Source organism: Sinohyriopsis cumingii, chromosome 4 (genome assembly GCF_028554795.1).
Source record: "Sinohyriopsis cumingii isolate HCF-2022 chromosome 4, ASM2855479v2, whole genome shotgun sequence".
NCBI lineage: Eukaryota > Metazoa > Mollusca > Bivalvia > Unionida > Unionidae > Sinohyriopsis > Sinohyriopsis cumingii.
Window position 1 is genome coordinate 117,380,940 of NC_142964.1, and position 15,135 is coordinate 117,396,074.

The following is a 15,135-nucleotide window of genomic DNA, read 5'->3' on the forward strand; positions in this document are numbered from 1 at the left end:
AATTTTATGACGTTGATGCAAAATATAAAATATCAATGAGGAATAAACCAGGCAAATTTTGTACTGAAACCACAATGGAGCTGCAGTTAAACAGATACAAGATAACAAGTTCGAAAAAGGCAAATCATCTGTTTCAAAACAATATGATGGCCATCTTTTGGTTAACTCTGCATATGTAGGCAATAACATGTTCCTACTTCTATAATAATAGATGAATTTAAGGATATATTAAACAGACTTAGAAAAATATAGAACACAAAGTAAAATATAACAAAGACTTTGTAAGAATATAGAGTTGCAAGCAATAAATACAAATGAACTGGTAAATGAAAAAGTAAGTGAGGCTGAGACTGTAACTGCCCAAGCTAGCAGTAATCAGTTTTTATCTGCTTATGATACAAGAGAAACAAAAGATGGAGACAATACCAGATCATCACTTGAATTAAAAATAAAATCTACACTACCAGAAATAACAAAATATACTAAAACTGTGGGGAAAATTAAAAAATAATCTCCATCAATATATAGAACCAAGTATTAAATCTGCATTTGCATATGATTTAGATGATGCTAGAATAACCAATAATTACACAGGTTACATCTATGAAGCTTGCAGTAGACTCAAGTAGCCATTGTAAACATTAATTATTATGCAGAAAATAAATTTGGAACAAGGTAATCTTGACAGAAAAATATTGGCCCCATCTTCTAACCACATTTTTCTTTGCAACAATCATCAATATAGAAAATTTACCAGTAATTAAACCACGCATTCAGAATTTGTCATATATGCTGAACATGTCCTACATGACAGATGTCTTGACTGCAATTAAAATGCCCAAATCAGATATTCGGAATTTCTGCTAAAAATAAATATTCAGGCTTGATCAAATAAGATTTTAACTAGTATGAAATTACTTGACCTAATATTACATGTGAGATGATGTGCATTACAACAGGTGTGAAACTACCTGGTGGTTTCTGTAAACAGAATAAAGTAACCTCTAACCAGGGAACTATCCCTGCCTTAAGAGTCCTTGCCTCAACAAGTTTTGGTCATAGACCATTCAATTTGATATGGAAAGGAGGAATTCCCAGCTAACATTTAAGTCATTGTCAAAATAAAAGGGGGGAGGAAATTTTAAATAATTCCTAAACAGATTAAGATACATGGCAATAACTATAGCTTTTTTTGTACATTGCAAAACAGAGTAGCAAGTGTTCAACTACAATGATGTAGCCTACTTTAAAATACAAATTTATATCAAATGGCCTGAGTACATCAAAGTGATATGAAGATGACATCTGAATTATTGACTAAATTTTAAGAAAAAAAAAAGAAAACAAAACAGACTACATTAAATTATAAGAATATTGGTAAACTCACATAATGATTACAAAACCTGAATAAAAGACCAAATGTGGAAATATACTAGAGTTAACTTTCCAAGGTAAGATGAAGATAATGGGTGGGGATTAATGCTATGTGGAATTGTCTATTACTGATCCTAACAAAAAAAACTGTCTGGTAAATGTTCAGAAACTGATTGGAGCCAATTGATCTTACTTCAACTGCACTGGTTAGAAAGGGCATGGAAAAATCTGTCTTCATAAACCTAACATAAATACTAAACCCATGTTAGTAACGCACAAATTGTTCTTTGGTTCTGAGGGTATAGTAGTATCAGAGATGCATCTAATTATCAAGTTTCTTGACTGGAACATAAACAGTACCCAATAAATGAACTTTGAACAGAAAGTTTTCAGTTACTTACCAATAAGTATGAAATACATGTCATATATACCTCCTCTGATGCATCCCCTAACCAATTTTCATGACTCTGTAGATAGGATATGATAATATACAGACAGAATGCTAAAACTTTGTCATAAACTTAACCATAGCCAATAAAACTAAAGTTAGTTTCTTTAATTGTAAGGGTGTGGTACTAACAGAGATGCATAGTCATTGATGATTCTGGAATGAACAGTGTTTGAGACTGAACCCAAGTCGATATAGCATGAAATATGGGTTAAATTGGCCGACTATGTGAAGAGGGTGTAGTACTCGTCAAGATACATCCCCTCACCATTCAAGGTGTACATTAACAGTATGAATACAGAGTCAAAAAAACCTATTTACTCACGAGCAAAAGATAAAAACTTAATCAAGTTAAATGTGGATTTACGTTTGGTTTTCAAGGGTTGGTCCTAATAGAAATGCATACAATCATATAGTTTGGTGATTCTAGCATAAACATGGCTTGACTAATAACTTAAAACACATTTAACCAGACAGCAAAGCATGAAATATAGGTCAGAGTCATCTACTAACAGAGATCTTACAATCATCTAGTTACATGATTAAAGCATGAGCAGAGCTTGGAAATTAAGTTTTAATGTTAATTTTGACCATTCAATGAATTGTGAAATATGGGACACATTGACCTACTTTAGTGATGAGGGTATAGTTACTCCTCAAGATGCATCCCTTCTTGAAGTTTCATGATTCCAGTTTGCAATTAATGTACATGTACAAAATCAGCCCCCTTAGCCCCCTTCCCCCACTGGAGTAACCATTCCAAATTGTGGCCTGGAACCTGATAAGAATGTTTTGCATGTGCTGAGGAGGTATTTATTTATATGCTTTTATTTGTGCAGACACTGACACCAATGTTGATGCCGACACTGGGGGCAGCACAATAGCTCTCCTCTACTTCAGCGAGGAATAAACAAAAGAATCAGAAAATTACAATGTGATGAAAGGCTGAAACAATCGTTAGAAGAGAAAAGTTTGACAACTGCTACTATTATTAGAGATACTATCATAAAAATTAAGGGTTCCCACAAGTTTTTTTCCCCATGACTTTTCCATAATACATTTCTGATTTTCAATGACTAAATTCTTCAATATTAACAAGGACATGGCTTGAAAGTTGGATCTGTACATAGGAAATAATGATTGATCAACAGAGGTAAGATAACCATTTTTTTTTAAATGGCATAATTCTCCCCATAGTCATCCTGTAGTGATCTGATCCATGAACATTAACACTATAGACTGACAAGCAATTAAGGGAGAATAAAGCATACCTAAATCCAGAATTAGAGAAATCAGCAAGCTAGAACACCACTATAGCAATGATTCTCAAAATTCATCAATTTAAAATGGCTGCTTGCACTGAAATTCCATAACATTTTAATTTTTGGCCATTTTCTATGACTTTTTCATTGCTTTCCATAACAAAATTTTTCCCTAGGATTTTCGATGACCATGGGAACCCTGACAACATCAAGTGTTGTTGTATCCATAGAAAACATTGTAAATAGTTAGCAGGATGATGATGATAGTAGAAAACGTAATACAGAGTCAGTAGTTGACAAAGTCAAACATTGTTGCATGACATGAAAAATATTGCCAAATACTTGTTTTAACTATTCAAAAATGCTTTAGCAGCATCAACTAGAATTATTGGTAGCACGATACGCTAGATTTTGAAAACATCTTGAGAGGTAGTTTCTTCTTAGCCAATTATTATCTGTTTTTGGGAAAAAACTCATATTTTGCATGAGTTGTGAAGACATTTTGAAAAAAAAGGACCTCAATGGAAAATAACTGACCATATGCTTCTCATTAATGGTCATTCGGTATCGCATGGGTTGAGCAATCTTACAAATCTTATATAACCAGCTTAGAGTCAAGATTTTACCTGCAATTTTAAAGCTGATAAATTTGGATTTGATGTAATATTTACTAACTAAAGTTGTTTGTGAGCAGGAGCTTACAATATGCCCCTGCTTCTGTGGTACAAGTTGGTGTCTTTTAAAGAGCATTCAATAATCCATAGAAAGTAGGTCAACCTAGCTTTGGTGTATGACTCAGCTTAATCCCAGGATGCATCTACTATATATGCTGCATAATAGAAGGTTAATATGTATGGAAATCAGAGCACAGACATAATCTTTAAGTAATGTTCAAACTGATGGAGGTCACATCAACCCAGCTTTGATGTGAACTTCATTCACCCCTAGTTGCTTCTTCAGTTTAAGATTTGTGGCAATATGTAGTAAAGAGTACGTACACATATGTAACAATCATTTTATTGAACTCTAGAAAGTATGTCAAATTAACCTAGTTTTTGTGAATGCTATGCTTTCATCCTAAGATGCATGCCATGTATGTATGTCAATAAGTATTGTGGTATACAAGTTTGGGCTGATACTGGGAAAATGAACACATAATACAGGGTGGATGGATATATTTTTAAAGCAGCTTTGAATCAATCCTGGAATGTAGGTCACAGACAACCAGTTTTAGTGCTAGACAATGCCATTCTCAGATGCATCATCAGTGTAAGTTCTGAGGCACAGGAGTCATGGCCCAGACCAGGGATTGGCAACCTAAGGCACGCGTGCCACAGGTGGCACGTCAAGAGGTTTTTTGTGGCACACAAAGGGCAGTCAAAAATCTCAATTTTAACAGTGTTACTCTTTTACTGGTGGCACGCGCTCGTTCATTTTGTAATTAATCCAGAAAAAAAGTGGCACGCTATGTAAAAAAGGTTGCCGACCCCTGGCCCAGACAATACTTTGACCAAATTTCTAGCAAATCCATAATAAAAGCAGTTCACAGTAACTTGGTCAGTTTTGGTATGAAACATAATTCCAAGGTGTACACAAAGTGTAGGTTTTGACATCAGCAGGTAGGATTGACTGGGTTTTTTAAAAGCAATTCTGACTAAATCCTGGAAGTAGGTCACTGTGATCCAGTTATAGTGTACGACACATATCCATCCTTTGATCCATCTTAAGTGCAAATTTGACAGAAGATAAAAAATATTAAAGTTCATTCCACAAAGTATTATGAATGATATCCATGTCTGTAGCTCAGTGAATTTTTACATCAGCATCTTTACACATACATGTATGTAAAATTCCGTAACTCGTTTCGCACACTATTCCAACTCCATTTGTATTGACAAATAGCATAACACTTGCCACTCATTACATGCTTAAACAGTATGATGTATGATGTGTTTACATCAAATTCTTCTATGTCGCCATAACCTGTGGAAGAGTAGATTAGTTTATTAAGGAGTGATCAGCTTTCCTATTCAGCCATAACGTAGTTGCCTCCCTTTAATTTCTTTGCAGTATCAAAAATTGACTCTTCCGGATCTCAGGATGAACATGGCCAATTACATGTACACAGACTAGTTCTTTTCAGCATGTACCAAATGAATGGTGTTGGGCTCTTAAGTCAATATGAATTATGTTTAAGTCATTTGTGCACTAAGTGAATTTGGTAATTTTAGCAACATTTTGAGACAATGATGTGAAAATTCAAAAAGAAACAGATGTGGATAGCATTTGCAATGCTATGTGGAATGAATTATAGAGTTGGGGCCCAGAAATATTCTTTCAAAACAAAGTTTTAATACACCATAAAGTACATGTTTCAACAAGCCACTTTTGGTACATGTCACATGTTCATCTAACCTACACATACAGTGCAAGTTTGATGTGAACATGTAAAATAGTACAGAAGTTATTGCCCATACAAGGAGGATAGACAAAGTGAGATTCTTGAGGCTGGAGTAAATGTAAATGTAAATATGATTTTATTTATGGGAATTTACAAATTCAGGTCCCATAAGAAGTGAGAATCTGAATCAATGATGGTAAAAAAAAATCCACAGAGTTAAAGTTTAACATTTTTATTCAAAATGATAAAGTCTATAAAAACATGCCATCATTATAAGTACAGTATATACTGCTGCAAAATGATAAAGTCTATAAAAACGTCATCATGACAAGTACAGTACATACTGCTGCAAACTGATAAAGTCATTAAAAACATGTCGTCATTACAAGTACAGTACATACTGCTGCAAAATGATAAGGTTTATCAAAACATGTCATCATCACAAGTACAGTACATACTGCTGCACTGCAAAAGCATGGAATTTACAGAAATTATCTTAAGAAACTTAAATGTAACCTAACAAGTTTGTTTTCATTATTGAATGGTATTACAAAATTAATCAGCTTCTAAATTAGAGTACAAAAAGAATATCTGAACACTGTGCACATTGTCAACTTAATAACCTATATGTATTATCACATAGCAATGTAGACTTAATAAACTATGTGTATTATCACATAGCACAATGTCAACTTAATAACCTGTGTGTATTATCACATAGCACACTGCAGACTTAATAACCTACATGTCTACATTTTTTAAGGATTAGTCCCAAAATTAAGGACATTCTCTTTATATGGTTGGTACAAAAATTATCAATAATTCAGCTTACCAGTAAACACATTTATTACATTTTGTATCTCCTGTACATTATCTATTGCTTATCTAATGAGTAAATAAAACATTTTCCTTAAACAGAACATGACTGAAGATGAAACTGAATGCATGGATAGATGTATGATTAATCACCAACATAATGAACAACAGAACACTACATAGTGGCTGTCCATTTAGTACATATGCATGGAGGGCGGGGGGGGGGTTGGGTTAACAAAATGCATACGCTTGTGTATGTGAGGGGGGTCTACTGATAATGTATGTACACATAGGAAACGGGTGTGGGTGGGGTGAAACCTTGATAATAATTTGTGTAATACATAACCTGTTCAACTGGGTTCAGTCGGCATTTGAATTTTAGCCGACACTAGACAAATTTGATAAAGTTACACAGCTTATTTCTTTGATGCAGCCAGACATTCAACGTCAATGGACTATCTGTTTTATAAATCACATTAATATTATTAATCCTTGTTCGTTTCTGTGTGGATTAAATATAGGCCATAGGCCATTCTATAGAACGGGGGGGGGGGGGTGTGTCAAGCATACGTACACAGGTGGGGTGTGTGTAAAAAGGTATGCAGTGTACGGGGGGGGGGGGGGATCAAGCTTTGTCAGATTTTTGCACACGTACTAAATGGATGACCCCATAGTATGTGATTATGAACCTCTGCATGGAATATGACTGAACACTTTATATTGGACTGAACACTTAATAAATGCTGCAATGAATCCTACATGCAAGATATACAGCTAATCTTAGAAATAAAATTCTAACTAATTATTTTAAATCCAGTTTGCAAACATAAGTGACAAGAATTTAACATCATGGATGCTTTGATACAAGGTAACGTGGCAGTGCTTTCCACAGTGGCAATACAAATGTTGAAACTAACATATCAATTCCTGTGATACAAGGTAACATGGCAATGTTTTTCATAATGGCTATACAACTGTTGAAACTAATATGATTATTGTGTTATTAAGTAACATGGTAGTGCTTTCCATGGTGGCTATAAAATGTTGAGATTGCAACATCTTGGTTCCATGGTGGCTATACAAATGTGGAGATTGTGACATCAAGGTTCTTGTGATGTTAAATAACATGGCAGTGCTTCCATGATGGCTATACAAATGTGGAGATTGTGACATCATGGTTCCTGTAATTTTAAGTAACATGGCAGTGCTTTCCATGGTGGCTATACAACTGACTGACACTGGGCCGTACCATCTCTTCTGGCTTTATGGCCAAGCGAGTTTAAAACTATTCATTTACAATGCACCCATATCTAACAAACAAGCTTGCATGTGACTCAACTTTGAAAGAATCTACAAATATAATGAGCATGTCTATCAATTCATACCAGGATTTCTAATTCTATAAAGTCGGCTCATAGATTTTTCAAGAAAACTGACAAAAACACGTGCACAATGAAGATCACATTTTAGCCTGAAATTACAATCAACTTTGTTTGGTGAGAAAAATATTTCAAATTCTTTTTGAAAAGCAATTACTTGTTCTTATTAAACAAAATGATTACAGGTTCTACATTCCAAATACCAGTCATGTACAATTCAGATCAAACAGCAAACTTACAGACCCAGTGCTGCTATCTCATATTGCTCCGATAGATCAGGATCCATGCAGTTTATTTGGACTAATCAGTAGAACAAACACAGCCCCTGATCTGCTGGCATATTATACAGTGACAGATCAGAGTCCATGTTGTTTGCAATTAGAACTGAATTACAAGTACATATGGTTTATTTCTTCTGGTTGATAATATTCCATTTATTTACACATTATTTTATTACTTCAAAGAATAGTACGATTTATGAGATAATTTTTCAAAGTATCAACAAGATTTCTACAACAAGATAAGCTAAGCAAAGAAACTATTTAGAAAAAAGAATCCAGTGAAAAGAAATATAAACCACAATATTTACTCAATGGAACGATATATGAAATACACCATATATACTCACCAAAAAACAAAATGTGATCTGCCATCACACAGTACAACAGCAGATCAGTCTATATTATTTGTTCTAATGATTAGTCCTAACAAACTGCATTGATCTGGATCTAATCTGTTTTCAACTGGAGCCAACTTGTACACAAGTATGTACATGTTTTTATATGATTGTATATGCACATGCAGTCATAACCAGGAACTGACCAGTTAAGTTTCAAAGAGGGGAGAAAGGCCTGGGATGTTTTGAAAATAATTTTCTGCCCCTAGATAACTTTACAAATATTCTTTCTCTTATACATATATATCCATTCCATTTTAATAGTTTTAAAAAATTATCTTCAGATGCAGAAAACAAGCATCCTGCTTCAAAATAATTGTCAGGTCCTTTTCTCTCCCCACACGCCATAAGTTAATAAATAATTTTTTTGAAACCTGATATTTTTTTTAAAAGCAACATGTCTTTCACTGACAGTATGACATGATCAGGGGCGTATCTGGTCCATTTATTTTAGATAACCACCAAAAGCATGGAAATGTTATGGCCGTAATGGGAGGTACAATTAAAAAGAAATGAAAGATCACTTAAAAGGACAAGTGGCTGCTGAAAAGTCATTATCAATATGGGAAGTTGCACTGAACAAAGATTAAGCAAATATTTGAAGTGTTATTTGCTTTTTGATATAAATGACAATTTACATAACTAGTTTGTTTTAAACATGTTTCAGGGTACTACTCTATCTACTCACTTATAAATCAGGTCCAGCTACAAACAACACAGACCCTGACCTGTTGTTACATAATTTGCTGCCAGATCAGAGTATATGTTGTTTGGTCAACTGAATATTCCTAACAAAATGCATGGAAAAAATTTACTGGTACATTATGTGATGGCAGATCAGGATCAATGCAGTTTGTAGATAGATACAACTTATAAGTCAGTACAGGAAGTATGTATGGAGGTAAATCACAATTCTTAAGACAGCAGTTTTTCACAGGTACTGGATTGTTTCATCTGCATATGGATAGATTTCTCTATCGAACTTGACCATGGAATGAGAGTACTGCGAGCATCCAGGGTTAATTCCTTTGCCTCAGTATCCAGCAATGATGGAGATGTCAGAATAAATGCCTTTTGATCTGAAATTAAATCATCATCATAAACATGAACATGTTATCACCATTATCACATTATCAGCATCATAATCACAATCTTTACTCTCCTTTGTCTCCTCCTCATCTCTCATAATCTTCCTCCTCCTCAAAATCATTCTTACCATCATGATCATAATGGGTACAGTCACCTTCCTCATCAATTAACATTCTCAAATGCAGACAAATATGTCATGAACATTTTATAAACCACTTACACTACAGCACCCTGTTGAAAAATCTGCAAAATAAAATATGATAGTCACCCAGAGCTACTGGGTGCAACAAAAAGGGTCTTAATCACTACAGTTTTGCTTAGTGAGGCCTTAATTATAAGAACTTGTTTTGGGAAGCAATAGTAAGTCAAACTGGCAAATAAGGGGACACAACTCCTTTATATGAAAACATGTAATGCTGAAATTGAGCTCATTCAAGGGCTCATCAATATAAATTCCAAGATAAATCTAGCTGAAATCCAAAATATGCTGTGGAAATTTTAAAAAAGTATGTGCAGTCAGGGACCAAAACACTTCTAAATGGTTATGCGGAATGTTCACAAATAAATTCATTTGAGATCTCAACAGTATAAAGCTACATGCTCAGCCTGGTTAAAATCAAACAAATACTGGTAACATAATGGTGCAGAAACTCATGTAAAGAAAACAAGCCATAAGGGGGCATAACCTCTGTAAATCATGTTCAGGAATAATGGAAATGAAATTCATACAAGATCTCATCAATATAAATCTGCATCCCAGACTTGGTTGAAAACCAACTTGGTAAAATGTTACGCTGTGAAAACCTAAGTGATGAGGACAAACAATCTGTCAGCATAACTCCTGTAAATGCTGGAATGCTTTAAATTACGTTCAAACTATCATCAATGTAAATCTGGTACAAATTAACAAACCTTGGTAAAGTTATATTGCAAAAACTAAATTCTGAAAGATTGGATTTTAGGGGCCATAACTCCTCCTAATTATATCATGGAACACACAATCAAGGTTGTATCAATATACAGCTGCTTACAAAATCTGGTTGAAATTCAACCAACCTTGTTAATGTTATGTTGTCAAAACCCAAATGAGTAGGATGGGCAAGCAGGGGACAGAACTCCTGCAACTGATGTAATGTAAGGTGCAAAATCAAACTCATTCAGTACATAACTGAATCTTTAAGAAAGTTTTGTTTAAGTTAATCAAATCAAGAAAAGTTAAGTTATGGAACTGAAAGTCTGTGGGATAGGCAATGTTAGAAATCAAATTCGTAGAGCTGCATCCTAAATTTGTTTTAAGTCCTACAAACCTAGGGAAATTTGAGTTGCAGAAATGAAAGTTTTGGGGGATAGGCAATCAAGGGCCATAACAAATCCTTGATCCAAGAGAAGGCTGGAAATTCAAACTCTTTTGAACTCTTATCGATACATTATTTAATCTGAACACCAAAGTGATCAAAATCCATCAATTCCAGGTAACCCTGCAGAAGCCATACTGTTAATGGATGGATGGAACAGATATGATTGTGGCCCTAAAAATGTAACACATTTTGATACCCAATGAATGATTATTTGCCATAAAAAATTTTTTTATAGAAATCTGCGTGTACTGGATGTCCTGAAATGGAAACTGTTCACTAGTCAGGAAATATTTGGACTGAAAGAGAACATGCTTTCTGTCAAACATTCTTACCTAAGAAAAGTAAGTACCCTCAAGCAATTCTGATGATCAATGCTTTACAGCTTAATCAATTAATGAAAATGAGAATATTCTGAATGATTATGTAATTAAAGGTGAGAGAATCATCATCTGTAATTATCTAAGGTGAGAGAATATTTATTTGATCATATAATTAAAGGTGTGAGAATGTTTATTTGATCATGTAATTAAAAGTGAGTTTAGGTATCCAAAGCATGAAAAGAAAGATAAATGCGAAAATATGGTAAAATCCTTAAAATACAAAGTGAAATTTTAAATCACTTAAAAGCCATTATATAAAGAAAGATTTATTGCTGGGTATACTGATTTGCATGCTGGAGATGTAAATCTGCTTTTACTTGTCTGGTGGGCAAGTAAAAAGTTTAATTTTTCTAGCCTGAGGATTGTTTATAAATTTATCAAATCTGAACAGGCTGAAGATCATTCTCTTCTAAAATACACAAAGAAAAAGATATACTGGCAATTTAATGTTTTCAGTATGACACTCATTCAGACCACATGGGCCTTCCAAAATATAAAACCTATGGAGCCAATTTACATCTGGATGTCAACAGACATGATTTTGGTCTTCCATAAAAAAAAAGCTGAAAAATTTTGTAAGGGGGGTTTGGGGGTCTTCCCCCCAACAGGGTCTTGAAGGGCATCACCCCTTATCTGGCGATCCAGGGGTCCAAAATCCCATATCCAAATATGCATTTTACACTCATAAAAAACTGCTCCTGGTGCAAAAATAAAATAAACCAAAATAATCATTTGAAAAACTAATAAACTAACCAAAAATGTTCAACTTAAGTTCAATAATTTCACAATATTAATTGTCACATGAATTTGTTCTCCAATACTATTGATGTTGAAGTTATTTCATGTGCATGTCAGTGTTCACATTGTAATTAGGTCCAATAATTTCTCAATTTTTGCAGACAATATATCATACTTCTCTCATTTCATAACAAATCTGTAAAATAAACACCCAAGTACATCAAATAATCCCATAGATTCACTTGTCTTTTTCTCCAATTGACACAACCTGTTGATATGCCAGTTGAACTCTTTTTGCTGCTTTGGCAAAGATTTCTTTAGCCTTCCTTTTTATCACCACTGACTTTTTTGGCTCAATGTGTAATTGTTTCTTTACCTTCTCAATGAGAGTCTTTTTCCTTTCAAGCTGGAGCTTGGTGACATGCAGTGCACATATTCTGACAGAGGGCTACATCTGTTCTCTCATGCAAGAAATCTTTCTTCTTATAGTAAACAACTGTACTTTTTCCAGATGCCTTCTGAGCTTCATTTTTTCCATATGCAGCTTCTTTTGCAGGTGCTGTTCCAAATTCTTCCAACCACAATTACCATAATTCAGATCTTTATTGAAGAGGTCACAAAATGCCAGTCATTTAGCGTACAGTTTTTTTAATAAACTGACCAACTAAATTTCCGTCAAATTTTCACTCCAGCCATTCCCATTTCCGTGTGTTTTTTAAACCTTTATCTAAACTTTTCTTGTCATGGTCTCTCAACAACTCGGGACACCATGTTTAGCAAGCATGCTTCTTCTTTCCATTGCCATCAGTTTCAATTACATGAAGATTCAGTGGATGAATTTAAACCTTTGACTAATCAGAATACTCTTTACAAGAGTCATGTGCTAACTAATATATGAAATGAATAATTTACAAGGGTCGTTGTGGAATGGGAGCAGACAGACCGTTTTTGAAAAACCAGATCGGAGATGACATAAAAAAAATGGACTGTATCAAGAAAAATCTGATTCAAGTCTTGAGAAAAGCGGAATTCCGCTTTAAAATGGAGAAGAATCATGTCTGTTGACAATCACTGAAGATTTCTATATTTTCCTATTTTAATAACTGCTAAAGATTGTGTACTTTATACTAATTCAGACTCTGTTTTTGAGCACATGGGAGCAGTCATTTTGGTTAGATGTGCCCTTAGATCATGTACAATTTCCACAAGTACAATATCCAAAGAAATTTCAGCAACAGTACATGAAAGTAACATAGAGGTATGCTAATATTCTCTCCAATGTGCATGTTGCAAACGTAAACAACTCCACCTAACACCTGTCACTCTCTCAGATGTTCATAATATCTGTATAGCACCCCCATAAATTCATGACAGAATTCAGAAATAATTACAAAGTCAGAATATTTATGCAGGCATACCTTTCTCACCCAGTAGTGAGCACTGACAATCAGTGTTCATAACCGGGTTCACAAATGAATTCAGAACTTTCTTTCCCTTCTTTATGTTGGAATGGACCTTGATAGAATATTTTCCTTTTCGTCCCACCGAGGCCTTGTATACTGCAAACAAAACAAGAGTATCAAAGTGTATTCCCACATATATCAAAGTAATGTGCTTTTTGATTGGTCAACTGTCTCAATCTGCAGCAGTAAAATGCACGAGATTTAGTCTGAAACTTTAATTCAATTATGACATCATGCCTCTCTTTGTGACATCATGACCTCCATGCTTCTTACTGTTGGTTATCTCCTTTACAAACGATAATACAATGATGTAAATTTGGTGATAAAATGACACAAGGAGAAAACCATATGCTTGATTGCCGCATCACACTCAATTCAAACTGCATTTTTTTTCTGAGGTCTTTTTTCAAAATGGCTTTAGTGCAGAATGCGAAGATTTTACCTAATATGTGGTAGGAAAATGTCAGGAATTCTTTACTTGGAGAGACAGAGCAGATGAGGTTAAAAAGTAGCATGCAAGAGATGTCACAATGTATTAATAATATCACAATGAAATGCATCTGAACTGCTTTACAGTCTTGTTGTTTATACATTACATTAGATTTCAATCTGTGATAATGGATAAAATAGGATCCAGTTAATGTACTAGTGTATTAATGCGCAAAGATAATGTACCAACTTTGTTTCAATTACCCTGGGGTCTAATCAGTATTCAGGCAATGATATATTCTGAACAAATACGAGCTGTCAGGAGCTTGAAAGACTTTAAGAATGTAATGTTTTGCCTATTTTGTGACAAAATATTAAAAAATGTCTTACAATAGGGGTAACAATTAGGTGATTTTAATGTTGGTCTTTTTGCTGCAAAGGTATGTTTTACCAAGACTACTGGCAATAAAGCTAAATCATTAATGGCAAAATGACCATTAACATCCTCAGACACTAAAACTGTCCCCTAAATTATATAATTTTTATCATATATATACCTATAAAAGATAAGATAAAGACAAGATATTTTCTTCTAAAAACTTATTAATATTTATAGTTGAAGCAAATATCTGCAGAAAATATTTAATTATAACTTTTCAAATTGTTTTTAATAAAGCAGAATAGACGTTGTTATATCTTTAAAATAAAAGAAGTGTATGATTCCTTACAGGCACGAACACAATAATGTTCATACCTGACATATATTATCTCTTCATACTTATGCTGATAAATTGTTGGGATGAAATTTTTTTGCAAATCATCACAAAAAAATGAAACAATGGTCAAAATGATTTGATCCAATCAAAGAAAACCTTATGCACATGTTGGGAATAATTGTCAGCATTTTTTTAGAAAAAAATTCAGTCTTGGAGGGGAAAAAAGTCTACTGTCAAGGTTAATTAGACAGCAGATTCAGACAAGATCAGACAAGACTCTGATGTTAAAGCGTACCTCAAGAGTCAATTTGAATAATGGAAATAATTTTTGCTTGGAAGTTTTACTTTTATAGATGAAAAATGATTTTATACAGTTGCCAGGAGATTTCTGATGTGAATTTCAGGTTTAAGATTAGGTGGTCAAGAGGTTAAGGGTTAAACCTGGAGCAATTTCAAGTATGGCTGTTGAGGTGAGGAAAATACTAAATCTTTTCACTAGAACTTGTTATAACTGCTGATGTACAGATACTGTTGGCATGGAGTATGCTCAGCAAGTGTGAAGTCCCTAACAAATATTTGCTATAACTGCTCATGTACAGATGCTGT

The 15,135-nt window shown here is 34.0% G+C and overlaps 1 protein-coding gene across 1 annotated transcript in view; it reads right to left on the reverse strand.

Annotated features, from left to right (window-relative positions):
• Window positions 1-5,701: 5,701 nt before the first annotated feature.
• Window positions 5,702-15,135, reverse strand: part of LOC149801964 (alpha-1-macroglobulin-like) — a 146,424-nt gene continuing 136,990 nt past the window's right edge. The window contains exons 39-40 of the mRNA XM_089956362.1: window positions 13,340-13,480; window positions 5,702-9,435 (exon numbers count right to left, since the gene is read on the reverse strand). Of these exons, the coding sequence (XP_089812488.1) occupies window positions 9,272-9,435; window positions 13,340-13,480 (305 nt within the window). The 3' untranslated portion in view covers window positions 5,702-9,271. The remainder of the gene's footprint in view (window positions 9,436-13,339; window positions 13,481-15,135) is intronic.